The sequence below is a fragment of the Mauremys mutica genome, chromosome 12 (genome assembly GCF_020497125.1).
Source record: "Mauremys mutica isolate MM-2020 ecotype Southern chromosome 12, ASM2049712v1, whole genome shotgun sequence".
Lineage (NCBI taxonomy): Eukaryota > Metazoa > Chordata > Testudines > Geoemydidae > Mauremys > Mauremys mutica.
Genome location: NC_059083.1, coordinates 79,566,392 through 79,584,080, shown reverse-complemented (window position 1 = coordinate 79,584,080; position 17,689 = coordinate 79,566,392). Strand labels below are relative to the sequence as shown.

Sequence of the window (17,689 nt, the reverse complement as noted above, 5' to 3'; positions counted from 1 at the left end):
GCTGCTCCGCGGGGGACCTGGCTGGGGGCCGAGCGACCGGCTGGCTGGTGAGCAGGAGGTGCCAAGGGCCGGTCAATGCAGTGCTGAATCCTGGGGGGGAGATCGGTGTGTCAGTCTGTCTCCATACGCACCCGTCTAGCGACGCACGTATCAACCTCTTCTACGGAGCCCATCACCATCACGTCAAGCCTTCCTCCCGGTCTCCTGGCCACTCTGAGCCTGCCTGCCAGCCCGCAATAACCTCCCCATCCCGACTCGTCTGGGCAGGACTTGAACCTCTCCGCCTGGCTCCCCGTCCCTACACTCAGCAGCTTTCACCCCCGGGTATCCCTCCCAGGCAGGCAAAGACAGCAGCTGCACTATTCTCACTAGTGATTTGTACCACGGTAGTTTCCTGGGACAAAGTGAGCAGTGCTGGGCCCTCTGCAGGCTACAGAGCGGCTCCCAGACCCTTGTGCCTGTCACACACGCTTTGGCTGTGCACAAGAGCACTGGTGTTATCCCCATTGCACCAATGGGAAACTGAGGCACAGACCTATAAAGCCACTTGCTCAAGGTAAGGCAGGGAGATGTCAGAGCAGGGAATTGAACCCAGCTCTTCCTAGACCCAGGCTAGTGCCCGAACCCCCAGAGATCCTCTTCGCTCACCCCCTCGTGTTCCCTCACATCACCTCTCCGTTACCAAGCCAGGTTTTCTTCTCTCTCCCTCATCAGCATCTCGGAGTAATTTTGTATTCCTCCCCCCTCTGTCTCCCCCTTTTCAAAGCTGAGCCACCCGAGTGCAAAAATCCACACGCTCTGCCGTCAAACTCCAGGAGCTCGCGCTCATGTCTGGGGGCATCAAAAAAGAATCTACATAGAAAATTTCCAGGGAAAGAACTTTGCTGCATGTAAATTGGAGGCCCAGAAATCTCCCGGCCTCAGATCTCGCTTTTATTCCAGTTCAGTAACTAAACTGATGATACCTGAATTACAGAGCTGCGCCTCGGAGCGCTCCTGTTCCGCCCCAGCCTGCGCTGCCTCTCGGTGCTCACTCCTGGGATTGTTTTCTTTTTTCTTTTATTAAGACTTTGCTGTTGTGGCTTCCCATTAACGAGCTAGGCAGCACTCGTCAGCAGGCTCCTTTCTCGGCCTCGGCCGGGATGTTAACGACGTCACTCCAGGGCGCCGGGTTCCAAATGCGGTGGCAGTGAGGCAGAAAACGAGGGTTTGTAGGAAAGCTGGGGTGGCAAATCGGCCTCGATTTATTATTATTAATTGTTTGAATTGCAGCGGCACTGCGAGGCTGCCGCTGAGATCGAAGCCCTGTTGTGCTAGGTGCTGGATGGACACCCAGTGATTGAGCGGCTCTGCCCAAAGGAGAGATCAGTGGCCTTAGAGGGGCCCAGAGACGAAGTGATGTGCCCAAGGGCATACAGGGAGGCAGTGGCAGAGTCAGGAGCTGAACCCGGGAGTGCTAAGGCAGAGCCTTAGCTGGCAGGCCCGTTTCCCTGGTCAGGCAGCTCCAGCTGGCGACGGGCTGAGCGGAGAAGGGGGCTGGACACCGACACGGCCCTGCTGCCTGCACCCCTCCCGGGCTCCCCTGGCATTCAGAGGGAGGCGAGGAGACAGCAGCATTCTGACTCAGGCCGTCGGGGCTGAACCTGCTCCCCGTGAAATCCAGGGGAGATGGCTGGGGCGGGCTGGGAGCAGCCTGCCTCCTCCTCCTCCGTCACTTAGGGCCTGCTGCAGGCCTCCGGCTCCCTCTGGCTCAGGTTCGCTGCTTCCTCCCCAGCCCCCCCTGAAATCCCAGCCCCCCCCCCATCCCCACCAGCTGCCTCATCATCATTTCCACAGCAACCATCCTCGTCATCACGGAGGGGGGCTGGAGGACTCCAGTGGGAAAGGAGCAAGCGCAATCCTCAGGCAGGAGGATGCCCTCAGCATGCAAACGAGGAGCGTGTCTGAAGGAGGATAATAAGGGTTTCAGGTCACACTGTGCCTACATCACTCAATTGCAGCCACCTCTGGGGTGGAGGATGGCAACTGCCAGTGCACAGCACGACACCATGAAGACTGGAAAGCCGGGCTGGGGAAACCCCCACACTCCTATGAAAGATGTCATGGGACATTTGGTGTGCCAGAAATGCAGACAAACCTTGGGCAACTTGCCCAGAACTTGGAAGAGCTGCGCGGGCTCTGTCCAAAGCTGGCTGCATTTCAGCACTGAGTGAGCAATCTCTGTGCAGTGTTGTTGTGTGGCGGTTAAATAGCTGCTGCGCCCCACCCCAGAGGTGGCTGCATTTCAGCACTGAGTGAGCAATCTCTGTGCAGTGTTGTTGTGTGGCGGTTAAATAGCTGCTGCGCCCCACCCCAGAGGTGGCTGCATTTCAGCACTGAGTGAGCAATCTCTGTGCAGTGTTGTTGTGTGGCGGTTAAATAGCTGCTGCGCCCCACCCCAGAGGTGGCTGCATTTCAGCACTGAGTGAGGAATTTGGATCTGTGGTATTAGAGAGATTATGCTTTTCAGATCTGTGTCTCCCGGCATTCCACTGTCCCCTCTCAGTCTCGGCACATGAGTTCCCAGTGCTGCTTGCTGGTGGGCTCTCGGCAGATGGGGCTGGGGCGGGGGAACCCAGAACTAGCTAGCTGTAAAAAGGCAGCCGTGACCTTCGCGAGCACATGATCAGTAGTGGAATTACGCGCCGCTTCTCCGCCTCTGCGCTGCATTTCACCCTTTAACGCAGAACAGATGGCGGAGGGGCTTCGGAGCAGCAAGGAGAGAGTGTGCTGTTTGAGATCAGGTTCGGAGGTGTGCAGCCTGCAGCGGGACCGACTGGGGAGGCAATCGCTCCGTGCCCCCCACACCTGGAGTGGGATCTCGGCTTGGCACAGGGAGGGGCTGCCTGGGTGCCCTGAATACGCCAGGCCTCAGCGCGCGAGTGTCTCGGACCAGCCCCGGAGCTGTTCCGTTGCGCGAAGTCCATCTGCTGCCAGTGGCCTGCGCCTTGGCCCAGAGGGGCTGGGAATTCTGGAGCCTGGAGCCCGGCAGCTGATGCCTTCTGGGGTGGGAGGGGCTGGTCTCAGCCAGTCAGCAAATAAAGCCTGGCCCGCCCCACCCTGTCCCAGCTGGGGTGGATCCCGTGGCAGCCGGAAAGGGAGACTTGGGCTGGGGGGTCCTGGATTGGAGTGGGGCTTTCAATTGCCTCCACCCACACCCTACGCCAGCAAACACCCCTTCCCCGGGCACAGGGCACAGCCCATCCCCAGAGGGACTGCGCTCCCTGGCCTGTGCTGTCCACGCTTTCCAGGCGGTGGCCTCTCGCCCCTCAGGGGGAGCCCCCCAAGCCCAGCCTGCCCCACCCCCCCGCCACCAGGCATTGGGCACAGGCTGAGCACGGGGCCAGTGTCAGAGTCTGTAATTCCCTCCCCAGGCCGAGCTCCCTGCAATCTGGATCCCCCGTCCCCGGCTGGGTTTTCTCCTGCTGAGCTGGTTTGCCATCGTTTGTAACCAGTCCATTTGGGCCTTGCTCATTTCAGAGCTGCCGCCCCCCAGCACCTTCCGCCCCCCCCCCTTCCCTTTCCAGGAACGTGCTGGGTCCAATCTTCCCCTCCGATCTCGCTCCCAGCCTCACGATTACCCGGCTGCCCGGGGAACCGGCCTGGAGTCGGCTTTGATTAACTGCTTCGTCTGGAGAGCGGAGGGGCCCTGCCGCCCGCCTGGGCGAACGGCTTTGCTGGGGAGAGTGTGTGTTGGGGGGGGGTCATTCAGTATAACCCCCACCCCGCACCTAACCCCTCTCCTGCCCCCACGGGAGGCAGCCGGGACAGGTGCAGGGCTCTAGACTGACTGCTTGGGAGGAGATGTGGGGGAACAGCCAGGCTGACACCTCTAGGGGGTGGCTAGGGCCCCAGCTGGCTCATTCTGCTGTCTCCTGCCAGACCCTGTCCCCCGGAGGATGAGACTTGGGGGGCTTCCTACCTGTGTTCAAACCAGGCGCGGCCTAGTTACCTGGCTAGGGCGGCTAGCAGGGGTCTCGTCTCTAACCAGAAATGCCCACTGATGCTGCTGGAGGGAGCTGCGTTAGAACCGGCCCAGCAGCACATTAGCGAGCCGTGGTGCAGTATACTTGGATTTTAGCAGAGCACTGGATCCGGCAGGTCTGCTGTGAGAAGGGCAGATTCTGGTTGTGTTCAGCCCGTTGAACAGGGCCTTACTCTGTGCCCGTTATATTGGAGTCAACAGAGCCAGGATCCACCCGCTGGGAACAGGGTGGCAGAATCGTGTCCCAGCTGACTCCAGATTGGCTCAGACACTGATGCTGTGTCGCCGACTGACAGCCGGCTGAGGGTCTGAAATGGGCCAGTCGCGGGGATTGGCTGCGGGTGGAGATCTGGGTTAGGTCCTGTCCTGCCAGATGCTGAATGTGAGGTTTACGTGCTGACCTGGCCAATGGGAATTGGTAGGTGACTTCCAGTCTGGAAGCAGGGCAAGAAAATACATCCCCGGGGGACCTGCGAGGAGGCGTTGGAGGACAGGAGTGTGCGGGCAGGATGACTGTGGGGACGACAGGGGTAAAATCTGCAGGGAAGACGAGCCCTGGAGTGATCAGGCAGGGGGGCTGGTGGCATTGACCGGGGAGATTGGAGGAGCTAAATCTACGTAGGGTATGAACAAGGTGCCCCTGGGGGGGATGAGATGAGGAGGCTCCCTGACCGTTAGATCAGCCCAGCGGTGGAACAGGGTCCCCAGGGGACGGGACAGGAGTCCTGCTGTCAGACAAGCACAAGACAAGAGATTGTAGGGGACTGTCTTTTACCTGCGGGTGGGGTGGAGCTGGATCTCCCCCCCCCGGCAGGCGCACGTTGGACGAGCAGGACCAGGTGCACTGCCCAAGCTGGAGTGACCCAGCTGCTTTGGTGAGAGCGGGAGGCTCCCTGTCGGCCCAGCCACTGCACGGCCCTGACCCCTCCTGACCGATAGCATCGGGCCGTGGGGTGGCGGGCGCCACCCCTGGCTCATCGCCCCTGAGATCAGACTGGGTTGCCTCTTGTAGACTTGCTCTGGGGAGGGCCGGAGATCGTCAGGGTCCCAGCTGTCCAGCACCATCTCCTCTCCCAGGAGCGAATGCTCCGTGGTGCCTCTGGAGCAGAGAATGCAGGACGTGCTCCAGGCCCCAGTGCTGCCCTCGGCCTGTGCCGAGGAGATGAAGGTGCAGTGGGACCGGGAGCAGAGCAGGCTGAGAGGCCACTCATCCAGGGCCCGGCCCTGGGTACCCCAGCAGCTGTCAGTTCCTTCCCCGGCTCGTCCCATCCAGGAGGCGAGACCCAAGATGTCAGTGGAGCAGCTTGCCAAGTTGTCATGGAAGGCCAGTTTTCCCAGCTCTCCTGACTTCTCCGGGAGGCAGCCCCCCGGCGAGCTGTCACGTGGGCTTGTGAGGCTGCAGCATGGTGGGACTTTCTAGGTTAGCTCATGGAGGGGACCTGGGTTCTAGTCCCAGCAATGCCACTGATTCACTGGGTGACCTTGGGCAAGTCACATCCCTGCTCTGTGCCTCAGTTTTCCCATCTGTAAAATAGGGCTAATGCTGTTTGCTCTCCTTTGGGTGCGATCCAGCTGCAAACTCCTCAGTGCCTAGTTTCCCCACTGAATTCCATGGGATTTCCACACGCAGGGGGACTTGTGGGGCCGGATGCATTGAGATGCACCAGTGAAAGTGGCTGTGTTTGGACCAGGTATCACTGCTCCTCGTTATTATTCTATAAGGCCTATGCTGTGGTCAGTCACGTCCCCGTCTGCAGAGGCAACTTTTCATAGCAGTTTCTTTGCAGGCTGTCTGCCTCTGCTAACCCATGGCCATAGCAGGTCACAAAGCACGTGCGGCTACTCGGTCCCTAGATAGGTGGGCAGGGGGTGAGGGACTGTGTCTGTCACGTTTATTTCCTTCACTTTCGTTTGGGAGCCCGCCTGACGGAGCAGCCAGCTCCAGCCGGCGTGTTTCAGCCAGCGGCGTGGGCGCGAGTGCCTTTCCTGCCCCCAGAGACATGTTAATCCCGTGCGCTCTCTGCCAAGGGGCATGCCTCTGTTCGGAATGCTGCTGGATGGCAGACAGAGGGCATTTGTAGTGTAGATTGGCATCAATTTACTGTTTTCCTCTCAGTTCTCAAGACTTAGCAGTTTTGCTTAAGCAAAGAGCTTGACTTATGCCGGGGGGGAAAAGATGAAGGCGTTTTCTCTTTCTTTCTTCTTTTGCTTTTCTTTTTCAAGAAAGATTAGATTGAAACTAACCGAGAAGGAAGATTAGCCAGCACTGGAGACTCTGGGGGCAGCCAGTCCGGCAGCCTGGCCCTCGGGGCCTGAAGCCAGCAGAGGATATGTTCAGGGGTGAATTTGAAACCCCCAAGAGGACGAAGCATGAGAGGGAGCTCAGACCCCACGCTGCCGTGCAGGGTGCCCCGAAACACACCAGGATCCCGTTAGTTATTGGCCTGTTCCTTGGTGCAGCTGCGGCTTTGCTGTGGTCAGAGTGATCTGGGCCAGGGACTCTGGGAGGTGCCCTTTGTCCCTGGGTTTCAAGCACTTTCCAATCATCACAGTGCACCTGGTGGGCAGCTACGCCCTGAGCGGGGCTGGGGTCCGCTGTCCTCTGGGCATGGGGGGAACCATGGCGCCTGCCTGCCCTGGGGTGAGAGCCTGACGCCTTCGCCAACAGTCCTGAGTTTGGTCCGCGGACGAGAGAAGCCAGGACGTCCAAGCGTTCACCTCCGAGCGAACTGCCCCGCATGAAAGCAGCAGAGAGCCATTTAGTGCCATGCGCACCCCTTCCTGCCCCCACCCTGTTGCTTGCTGAGAAGCGGGCCCCGGGGGGAAGGGGCATTCGGGCCCCGGGGGCCAGAGCCGCTATTGTCTTCAAACAAACTGCTGATGACAGGAACTAAGGGCAGCGGGTTTTGTGCATCATGTTTGTTTTCTCCCCCCGTAAATAAATAAATAAATAAATAGAATTAAACTGCAATTCAAAGTGCACTTGAAGGCTGCTGGGGAATAGGAATGTGCCTTTGAAGTACAAGGGCTTCCATTTGTTAAACCGAAAATGGAGCTGTGTGTTTCAATTTAGAGGTTCCTTAGCAAAGCAAACCGGAGAGAGGAGCGACTGTTTCTTCTTCTCTCGCTCAGCCTGCAGCTCTCCAGCCCCCAGAGTTAAAAGTCCGGTGCCATCTGAGCCGCTGCAAAGGGAGCGGGCAATAAAGGAAACAAAGCAGCTTGAATAAGCCCTAGACGGACTAAGCTCTTGTCGATATGGCTGCAAAAATGGCCTGGAGGGGAGAGGTGGAGGGAGGCTTCTGAGCGGTGTGATTACTGGGGGTGGCTTCGCGGGGTAACCAGATTAATGTAGGCTGTGTCAGCCACCCCTGGTTTAAAGAGTGACTCGGGGATGTGTGGGGTTCATCTTGTAATGAATCTAGCTGGGTCTGTGAGACCGCTGCCCTCTAGTGGATGGATCAGAAGTGCTCAGCTGTGTTTCATAGGAGCTGTACTGTTAATCACTAATGGAGATTCTCCTTTAGCTTAGGTGGCAAGATCCGAATTCTGTCCCCCTCATGCCAGGATGTTCCACTGGCAGTGGAATGACAGCTGTGAATTCCTAGGTGTCCCGAGATTCTTTCCACTATTCCCAGATCAAATTGGCGCGGTTTGTGTGTTGAAAGCAGGACGTCCTTCATGGTGCGGGATCAGCATGGCCGGTGGTTGCACTGCTGCACAAGGAGGAAGAGCACCCAGCTCACTCTCCTCTAGCTGTGTCAGCTCAGGTGGGGCTACCGGGAGCACGAATTGGCTTGTGTCAGTAAAGCCACGTACACAGGGTGTCCTGCTGGAGAGTGCTAGGGTGGGCTAGGAATTGAGTGGGAGCCCTCTGGAGCAGCGGCTCTCAACCTTTCCAGACGACTGTCCCCCTGTCAGGAGTCTGATTTGTCTTGCGGATTCCCAAGTTTCACCTCACTTCAAAACGACTTGCTTAGAAAATCAGACAGGAAAACACAGAAGTGTCACAGCCTCTGTTACTGACAAATCGCCTCCTTTCTCCTTTTTACCATAGAATTATCAAATAAATCCAGTGGAATATAAATACTGTCCTTCCCTTGCAGCGTACAGTCTACAGAGCAGGATAAACAAGTCATTGGATGAAATGTTAGTTTGTGCTGACTTTGCTAGAGCGTTTTATGTAGCCTGTTGTCAAACTAGGCAAATCTCTAGCTGCGTTGTTGCACGCCCTGGAAGGCTGCTGCGTACCCCCGGGGGTATGTGTAACCCTGGCTGAGAACCACTGCTCTAAAGGCCCTCACCGTGTCCTGTGTTCCAGGAGACACCACAATCCTGCCGGAGAAGCAAGCTTGATTCGTCCCTTAGGGCTACCCCAGCTATGCCTAGAAACACCTGCCTCTTCCCCCCACCCCCGAGTCCAAGCAGCACAAAGATCCTTAGTTCCTTTGGTCTGGGGTTTTTACCCCTCCTGCCACGTGCGCTGAGCAGCAAATTCAGCTGCTGGGAGGACTCCACTGGCAACACTCATCTTCCCAGGGAGGAGAGCAATGATAAGAGTCTTTGATCCTTTCGTTGGTGACTCCCCTATCCAGACGTGGGGAGTTTCCACTTGTCTGGACCCAGAGCCCGTCTGGCATTGACGGGGCTCCTCTTTCGGGAGGGGCGGAACAATTTCCCTCGAAGAGCAGCGCCTCTCCCTATGAATGTCCCACCCCTGCAGAGTCATGCATCCGGTCGCAGAGGCTCACGCTACGCCTGCTCACACATTACCCTGCAGTACGGAGCACGGATACTGCCAGTGAGATTAATTCAGGCAGCTGCTCACAAGCATTCGACAGTGTCCGAACACCGAACGCTTCCTTCGCATTCTAATACCGGTTTGATCAATATTAACCCGCCAGCGGGCCCGGCAGATTCCAGCTCCAGATCTGTCAGTGTCCAGTCGAGACGTGAGGATTTTGGCATGAGCTGGTGCCTGGTCTGCCAGGGTCACATGGGTGAAGGCCAATGGAAGAGGATGTGCCGAATGCGAGGGGTGGTGGTGTCCGGCAGACAGCTAGAGGGTGGGGTAGTGGTGTCTGGTTGGTGGCCAGTGGAAGGCGAGGTGCCGAATGCGAGGGGAAGTGGTGTCTGGTTGGTGGCCAGTGGGAGGCGAGGTGCCGAATGCGAGGGGAAGTGGTGTCTGGTTGGTGGCCAGTGGAAGGCGAGGTGCCGAATGCGAGGGGAATTGGTGTCTGGGCGATGGCTAGTGAAAGGCGAGGTGCCGGATGCGAGGGGAAGTGGTGTCTGGGCGATGGCTAGTGGAAGGCGAGGTGCCGAATGCGAGGGGAAGTGGTGTCTGATTGGTGGCCAGTGGAAGGCGAGGTGCCGAATGTGAGGGGAAGTGGTGTCTGATTGGTGGCCAGTGGGAGGCGAGGTGCCGAATGCGAGGGGAAGTGGTGTCAGGGCGGTGGCCAGTGGAAGGCGAGGTGCCGAATGCGAGGGGAAGTGGTGTCTGGTTGGTGGCCAGTGGAAGGCGAGGTGCCGAATGCGAGGGGAAGTGTTGTCTGGTGGGTGGCCAGTGGAAGGCGAGGTGCCGAATGCGAGGGGAAGTGGTGTCTGGTTGGTGGCTAGTGGAAGGCGAGGTGCCGAATGCGAGGGGAAGTGGTGTCTGGTTGGTGGCTAGTGGAAGGCGAGGTGCCGAATGCGAGGGGAAGTGGTGTCTGGTTGGTGGCTAGTGGAAGGAGAGGTGCCGAATGTGAGGGGAAGTGGTGTCTGGTTGGTGGCCAGTGGAAGGCGAGGTGCCGAATGCGAGGGGAAGTGGTGTTTGGTTGGTGGCCAGTGGAAGGCGAGATGCCGAATGCGAGGGGAAGTGGTGTCTGGGCGATGGCCAGTGGAAGGCGAGGTGCCGAATGCGAGGGGAAGTGGTGTCTGGGCGATGGCTAGTGGAAGGCGAGGTGCCGAATGCGAGGGGAAGTGGTGTCTGGTGGGTGGCCAGTGGAAGGCGAGGTGCCGAATGCGAGGGGAAGTGGTGTCTGGTGGGTGGCCAGTGGAAGGCGAGGTGCTGAATGCGAGGGGAAGTGGTGTCTGGTGGGTGGCCAGTGGAAGGCGAGGTGCCGAATGCGAGGGGAAGTGGTGTCTGGTGGGTGGCCAGTGGAAGGCGAGGTGCCGAATGCGAGGGGAAGTGGTGTCTGGTGGGTGGCCAGTGGAAGGCGAGGTGCCGAATGCGAGGGGAAGTGGTGTCTGATTGGTGGCCAGTGGAAGGCGAGGTGCCGAATGCGAGGGGAAGTGGTGTCTGGGCGATGGCCAGTGGAAGGCGAGGTGCCGAGTGCGAGGGGCAGTGGTGTCTGGGCGATGGCTAGTGGCCAGCGAGATGTTCACGGGACACTGTCTATTGCCGTGTCCCCCCCACTTTGCTTCGTTTAACAGCCTGAGCCCGGCTCTGGGAGCCTGGGACGCCTGGGCTCCATCTCCCCCGTTGTATGACTGTGGGTGATGTCCTAGCGGGTCCCCCTGTGCTGGGAAGCAGGGGTACAGTTCCTGCCCTGCCTGGCGGGGTGGGGAGGAGGTTTGCAAAGGGCTTTGAGATCCCCTGGCACCAAAGCATCATTATCTCCCCGGCTGTGGCACTGTCAGCACAGAACAAATCTTCCCCGGGGCAAAGGCGTCCCCAGGTCTCATCTCGGCCTTGGCAGGGCTCTTTTAAGCACCAGGTGGTTGGAAAGAACAAACCCTTCAAAGTCCCCCCACTCGCTCCTCTCCTCTCTCGCTTCTGTTTTCCTCCTTCTCCATCCCCCTACTCCCAGGCCCCTTTCCACACCTCCTCCAGCCCCCACCCAGCCGTGGGCCAGGGCCGCTACCCTGCTGAGGCGGAGGGGTCAGGTTGGCGAGATCAACTTCCTCTCTGCCGCTGAGTCCCGGTGTGGCCCGGGCAAGGCTCTTCACCTCCCAGGGCCGCAGTCGCCCCCGTGTGATCCCTGTGTCCTCCCGGGCCGCGCCCAGGACAGCAGGGCTCTGACCGTCCGGCTGAACGAGCAAAGAGGAGGCCTCAGTCCCAATGCCCAGCGGTGCCGCCCCCACCTCCCTGCAGGGTGGCTCTGCTAGAGTCAACGGAGGCATGGGCCAGCAGCTCGGGGAGGCATCTGGGCTGGCATGTGCCCACCTGACGGGGCTGAGGCTGGTCTTGGGAGGTGGGTGACTCTTGGGGGGGCTGAGGGAGTCCCGCTCCTGCCAGTTGCCATTCAGCCTGGCGTGTGGCGGCCGCAATGCTGTGGGTGCCGGGGGGGGGCGTAGGCCCCGCGGGAGCGGACGGGGGCCACATGGGGTGCTCTCGGGATCCAGTGGGTTTCATTTTGCCCCTTCTGCCTCTCTTTCTAGATGACGTTTCGCCGTATTTCAAAACGGAGCCGGTCCGGAGCCAGGTCCACCTGGAAGGGAACCGCTTGGTCCTGACCTGCATGGCCGAGGGCAGCTGGCCACTGGAGTTCAAGTGGCTTCACAACAACAAGGAGCTGACCAAGTTCTCTCTGGAATACAGGTGAGCGAGCTCCCGCGCCCGCCTTGGCCTGCCCCAGTCGGGAACTGCCGGGACCCTTCACATCCAGAGCAGCCGCAGCAAAGGGGCTGGGGAGCTTTGCGCCTCTCGACTGTTTCTTCTGCTCAGGCTGTTGTGGGGTGGGACGAGGGGAGCTGGCCGGGGCGTCCCAGGTGCTGGGGGATCCCGGGGGAGGACACGCAAGCGTCCTGTAGAGCGGACGAGTTCCCCGGGGTCTGGGCGCGCATCTGGGGAGGCTTGCTGTGGAGGTGGGACGCAGGGACACGCTCGGAGCCAAGATGAAATGATGTTGCCCTCTCCCGGCCTCCCTGGGCACCATCCACCCGAGGGCAGGAAATTGCTAACAGTGTCGCTGCCCCTACGCCCCCGCTGCCTGCTCAGCGATCGTGGAGCAGGCAGGGCCATCGGGAGGTGCCGGGATGCACCGGCCCCCACATCCAAGGCACCGGAGAGCCGCTAAGGGGCCAGTGCTGAGAAAAAAGGGCAGAGTGGCAGGAGCCGTCTGTCCCCCTTCGCTCTCCGAGCTCCTGTCCCTTGCTAAGGCCCAGCTGGGCAGAGAGGGGGGCAGGTGCTGGCGGTGCTTTTCCTGGGGTGCGGGCAACTGCCCTGCACTGGCCAGGGGTGTCCAAGAGACCTGTGGAAATTGCCAGTTAATTCCCGGCTTCACCCCCTTCTCCCAGACACGACGGTCTAGTCTCAGGCGTGTGCCCGTTGGGGGCAGTCTGCCCACCTGCTGCCCTGCGCGCTGCCCCGCGAACACTGTGGCAGGGGCGTTGGGGGAGGCGGCTGGGCAGTAGGGTGGCCAGGCAGCAAGTGTGAAAAATTGGCACGGGGGGGGGGGGGGGCGGAGGGGGTAATAGGAGCCTATATCAGAAAAAGACCCAAAAGTTGGGACATCTGGTCACCCTACTGGGCAGGGACTCAGGATTGCCAGGGACGAGGTGGCCACACCCCGTCCAGTATGATCTGTGGCTGCCATCCCCTTGAACGCGGCGTGCGGCCTGGGGAGACTACGGGTCCCAGCATTCAGGGCTCCATCTTGGCCCAGCACAGGGGATTAAGGGGGAGTGTTGCATGCTGGGACTTGTAGTCTCAGCTGGCTGCCCCGCTGCAGGAGATGAGAGCAGCTGGTATCGGTAGGGTGACCAGATGTCCTGATTTGATAGGCACAGTCCCGATATGTGGGGCTTTTTCTTATATAGGCTCCTATTACCCTCCACCCACTGTCCAGATTTTTCACACTTGCTGTCTGGTCACCCTTAGGTATGGGCCACATTTTAGGCCAATGATGTGCACCACTGTTGCCAGATTTATGCCTAGTGACACCAACACCACCGCCTCCCCCCGAGGTTCCTCGGGCCCAGCCCCTGGTTCTGGCCCATCTGGGTGGAAGGGAAGGAGCCGTGCGTGTGGTGCCCCCATGTCGGTGCACAATGCTGAGCATGCCAAGGGCTGCCTTGCCGTGTCTGGAGAACACGCTGGGCCGGGGAAGCGCAGGCCGGTGACCGGAGGAAGTGCTCGGGCAGAGCGGCATGCGGGCGGAGGCCAAGGCGACGCAGCTGGCATGCCGCACAGCCAGGGCATGGTTTGGAGAGGCTGCAGGTTTGTCAAGGGGGAAGGGACAGGAACCAGAGCCTGCCGGGGCTGCTGAGGTCCCTGCTTTCCCAGGAGGCTTTAAAACCCACTTCCCAGGAACACTCTGGCTGTGGACTCCCTTTGCCCCGGACCAGCACCGCCCCCGGCCGAGACGTTCCCAGGGAGCGAGTGTGGGGCGGGGGGTGGCGCATGGGGAACCCGTTGGACATTGAAATATTCTAGTGCAGTAGCACCTGGAAGCCGTGGGTAGGGATGGGGCCCGCACTGTGCTAGGCTGTCCCAGGCTGACCCCACCAGGGACTGATCAGCTGCCGCCCACTGAGGCTGGGACGCCAAGGATCCGGTGATAACCTGAAGATCACCTGGTCCTCGTAAAAGAAGAGCTGCGGAGAGTAGGTAGATCCTGCACGAGCCGCTGGGACTGGGTTTCTGGCCAGCTCAGGCAGATGACTGCAAAGAGTGATTCTGCAGGGAGCAGGCTAGGGAGGAGAAGGGAGCAGCGAGGCCTTTGACCGCCAGTGTGGGGTAATTCCAGCCAGGAGCCGGCTCCTGCAGAAGACCTCCAGTTGGGGGGATAGGATCTGATTGACCCGTTGAATTTACGTAAAACTGTTTGATTTGGAAGATTCAGAGCTGAGGCCTGGGAGAAAAGGGACTGGGGCCGGTGTCAGGAGAGCACACGGGCCAGGGCATCTGCGTAGTGGCTTCCCCAGGCACCGAACACGTGTGTAACACAAAGTCAGTCCCTGCCCGGGTGGCTGCACTTGCAGCAAACGGAGGTGGAGGCGGGGGACTGCTTTGGGCCGGTGAGATCTGTGTGCACCGTGCACCCCGCTCTGATAATCCATTAACGCCAGGCCGAGCGCTTTGAAGGTGAAAAGTGCCGCATGCTAATATTCCAGCGCTGTGTACTTAGCCGGCGCTCGCCATCTTCATGCTGTTCGTTAGCTGTCCCGCGCTTTGACCATTATCAGTAGCTTTCGCCGTGATTGGCAATGCCACCCCCTCCAGCCCGGCGGCGACAGCCCCACCTGCCGTCCCCAGGGCCCATCCTCAGCTTTATTCCCAGCTCCCGGTTCGCGTGGCGGGTGGGAGGAATCAGAAAGAAAAGCCACTGCCCCGGAGTCACAGCCCTTGAGGCTCACCTTTAAATCAGGCCGGGCACCTCTCCCCCTCTCCTCCGCGTGTGTCATCCTCTCTATTTTAATCAATAATTCAGCCCGAGACCAGCCATTCCCCATTTCAAGTAATCAAATCCAAAGGCTTCTCGTTGCCGTAGCAACTCCTAAGTGGTCCAGGACCCTGGGAAGGCAGACAATGGGCCCGGTGTGAAATCCCCTCCCTGACGGTGATTGGGGGACCCCTGTTGGCTGCTGGGCCTGCTATGAAGGGAAGTAACTTTGTTTTGTGTTAGCCGAGGGGGTGGGTGCAGAGGGCCCAGGAATGCCGGGCTCTCCCCTCGCTGCGCCGGGTGGCTGGGCTGGGCTGGGCTTTTGCTTTGAGGTTTATTTTTCCAGCTGAGATTCTGGGGTTGCAAGGAAAAATGCTGAGCTGAGAATCGAATTACCCCTCCCTGCTGTGCGCAGACAGGCAGCGAGCTCTGGGCAGGCCAGAGTCACACCCCGTCGCACTGCACACAGGGCCCGTCCCTGGGCTCTGTGCTCCAGCTAACCTCTCGGGGCCTTTGCCTGAGCGAACAATGGCTCCGTGGTTCCCATCACCATCGCATCTGGGCACTGCACATTCATTCCCCTGGAGCGGGGCAAGTGTCATTTCCCCCGTGTTATAGATAGGGAAACTGAGGCACAGAGCTGCAAAGGGTCTTGCCTGTGGTCACAGAGGCAGCTGGCTGTTGAACCAAGGGCTCCCAAATACTGGCCCAGTGCCTTAGCCAGACTCCCGCAGCGAGCGTAAGACCCTCCAGACTTGGCTTGCAGTGACTCGCTGGGGCAGGGCTGGGGAGGGGTGTCACTCACTTAAGCAAACAAGCGTAGAACAAATTGCGAGTCAGAGGGCTGGAGCGAAGCGGGTGCTGCCCAGTGGAGTCGGGGCCAGGTGGGTGGGGAAGAACCAGCACGATGCATGGGTGTTTCACACGCAGCCCGTCACACGCCTCAGCCTTCCCTGCCACCTGCTGTGAGCACAGACCCCCCCACCCCCCGGCTCTTGGGAGGGAGGCACCCCCGTGATGCCTGCATTAGCCCCGTGGAGTGTGTGGCAGGGGGTCTGTCCAGGGCGGGAGAGCCCAGGGTTCCTACACTGCAAGCGGTCACGGGGACACAGCTGCCAGTTCGAGGGAGCTCGAGATCTGTGGGTGCAAATGCTCCCATTCAGGCTTCCGACAACCCGCAGGCCCCAGGAGACCCCCTCTCCCCCAGCTTTCAGCAGCCCCTGCAGCGGGCAGCTGGGGCAAAGCCACCAGGACGCTTAGCGCAGCCGACTCAGGGGACTGACAGGTCGGGGGAGGTGGGGACTTGAGGGCACTGTGGGAGTGGGGGAGCCAGATGAGCGTCCCGACCGGGGTGCGGACCCCCAGACGGAGTCGGGGCCAGGTGGGAGCTAGAATCGGGCTGGGTTTGCTGCTCTGCCACCTGTGAGTTTCTGTAAACTCCCCTTCGATGCTGAAACATCCGGGAGGCGGCAGAAAAGCCGGTGGTGCTGGGGGCGGGGTGGATCTCTGGGTCACTGAGGGGGCTGGGGATCGGTGTGGTGAGCAATATGGGGAGCCAATTAAGCAGGGCAGCGAGAGAAGCACTGAGGTGGATGCCGACATGACAGCTTAGCTGGCAGCTGCTGCGGCGGCGTTTCCAAGGTGGGTTTATTTATTCATGTGACAGGTGCTGGGGCTGGGATTGTGGCGTGCACACGGATCAGCCCGGAGAGGAGCCAGCCATTGCGGCTCTTAAAGGAGAAGACAGGAAACAGGCTCCTGGTTAACGTGTTATGGAGCAGGGCAGCATGTCAAGGGGGCTTTTCCCGTCCACTTGGAAAGTCCCGCAACCGCCGCATTGTGCAAAACCAGGCCACGGAGCCACTCGCCGCTCCCTCGCCCGCAGCGCCACCCCGCTGGCCAGCGTAGGTGCTGCGGTGCATTTCAGTACGGGCTGCCTCCGCTGAGGACCAGCTGGCGTAGTCCTGTTGTTGTTAGTGGCCTGGGGAGGGGGAATCGAGGCCTTTCCCCGTGGAAAAGGGTCACATGGCTAGGGAGGCTTGGAAGGGTGAGAGGGATGTCAGGAAACGTCAGTTTCACCAGGAACCAATAGGTTCCTCAAGGAGAAGTGAAATTTACAGCTAGGCAAAGTAAGGAAAATGCTGCTTGGGAACTCGTTTGCGTTGGATTTAAGGCTGCTTCCTTTGTGTGTTCTGACATGGGACGATGACAGGTTGTGTTTTAAGGGTTATAGAGCAGCGGTTTTCAACCTTTTTTCATTTGCGGACCCCTAAAAAATTTCAAATGGAGGTGCAGACCCCTTTGGGAATGTTAGACATAGTCTGCGGACGCAGGCTGAAAACCACCGTTCTACAGTAACGACCTTTCTCGGCCCCTTTAGACATAGTCCGTGGACCCCCAGGGGTCCATGGACCCCAGATTGAAAACCACTGTTAGAGACCTTTCACTTTCTGAATGTCAAGTCTACTGTCATGAAATAATTGCCTGGCTCCCCCATAATTTCCCACAAGTGTGAATATTTACATTGATAAAAATAAAAAAAAAACCTGCTTAAAAATAAACATCACTGTTATCTGTCAAAATGATACAAAATGAAATGGGATTCTGCCCAGCCTGTGGCTGGAGGGGGGGGGGGGAGGGGGAAGAGATGTGTTGCCAGGGTGGGAGGGATGGAGGGAAAGGATGGTGTGTGCGGGACAAACAGTAAAGATTAGACCTTCTCCAGGGTCTTGTCCAAGGGACAAGTTACTCAGCCTGCTTGCACCAGCTAGGCACTGGAGAGAGAGTGCCTCTGAGCTGCTGGAGGAAGGAAACCTTTCCACTTTGCCAAACGGCAACCAGTCACTTGTCCGGCGTGGAAAGGCAGGACACCTGACGAAGCCACTTCTCTGAGGACGCTCTGGCTGCCAGGTCCAACTCCCAAGACGGTCAGTGGGGATTAACCCATTCAGTTCCGGACCCGTCTTTCTCTCCCTGGCTGCATCAGACCGAGAGTCCTTGGAGTGATGGGGACGTTCTCTGGATTTTACAAGGCTGTGACCGGGATTCCCAGGTTTAGGTGTCAGGAGAGCAGGGCCAGGCTGAGGATGTCAAGCCAACGGTCTTGCCCTTTGGTGACCTGGTGTGCCGAAGTGGGACTGGTTTTAATGTTCCCTCTGAATACTGTGGGGGGGGCTCAGTTCCTGGCTGACCCTCTGTCGCCTGGGAACTAATGGCCAGGCCCTGCCCCCCTGCAAGGGGATGCTAAAGGTGTGGGAGACAGAGAGATCAGGTGACCTCCTGGCCTGGGAAAGAGACAAAGCCCAGAGAGGAGGGGCTGGGGGGTTGGGGTTTTTTGGAAGCTGGCTGGGAAATGGAGGGGAGC

The 17,689-nt window shown here is 59.3% G+C and overlaps 1 protein-coding gene across 5 annotated transcripts in view; it reads left to right on the top strand.

The window, feature by feature from the left end:
* The window catches only part of SDK2 (sidekick cell adhesion molecule 2), a 171,703-nt gene that overhangs the window by 73,053 nt on the left and 80,961 nt on the right, over window positions 1–17,689 (top strand). For all 5 annotated transcript variants that reach the window (XM_044983584.1, XM_044983583.1, XM_044983580.1 and 2 more), the window contains exon 2: window positions 11,381–11,540. In XM_044983584.1, the coding sequence (XP_044839519.1) occupies window positions 11,381–11,540 (160 nt within the window). The remainder of the gene's footprint in view (window positions 1–11,380; window positions 11,541–17,689) is intronic.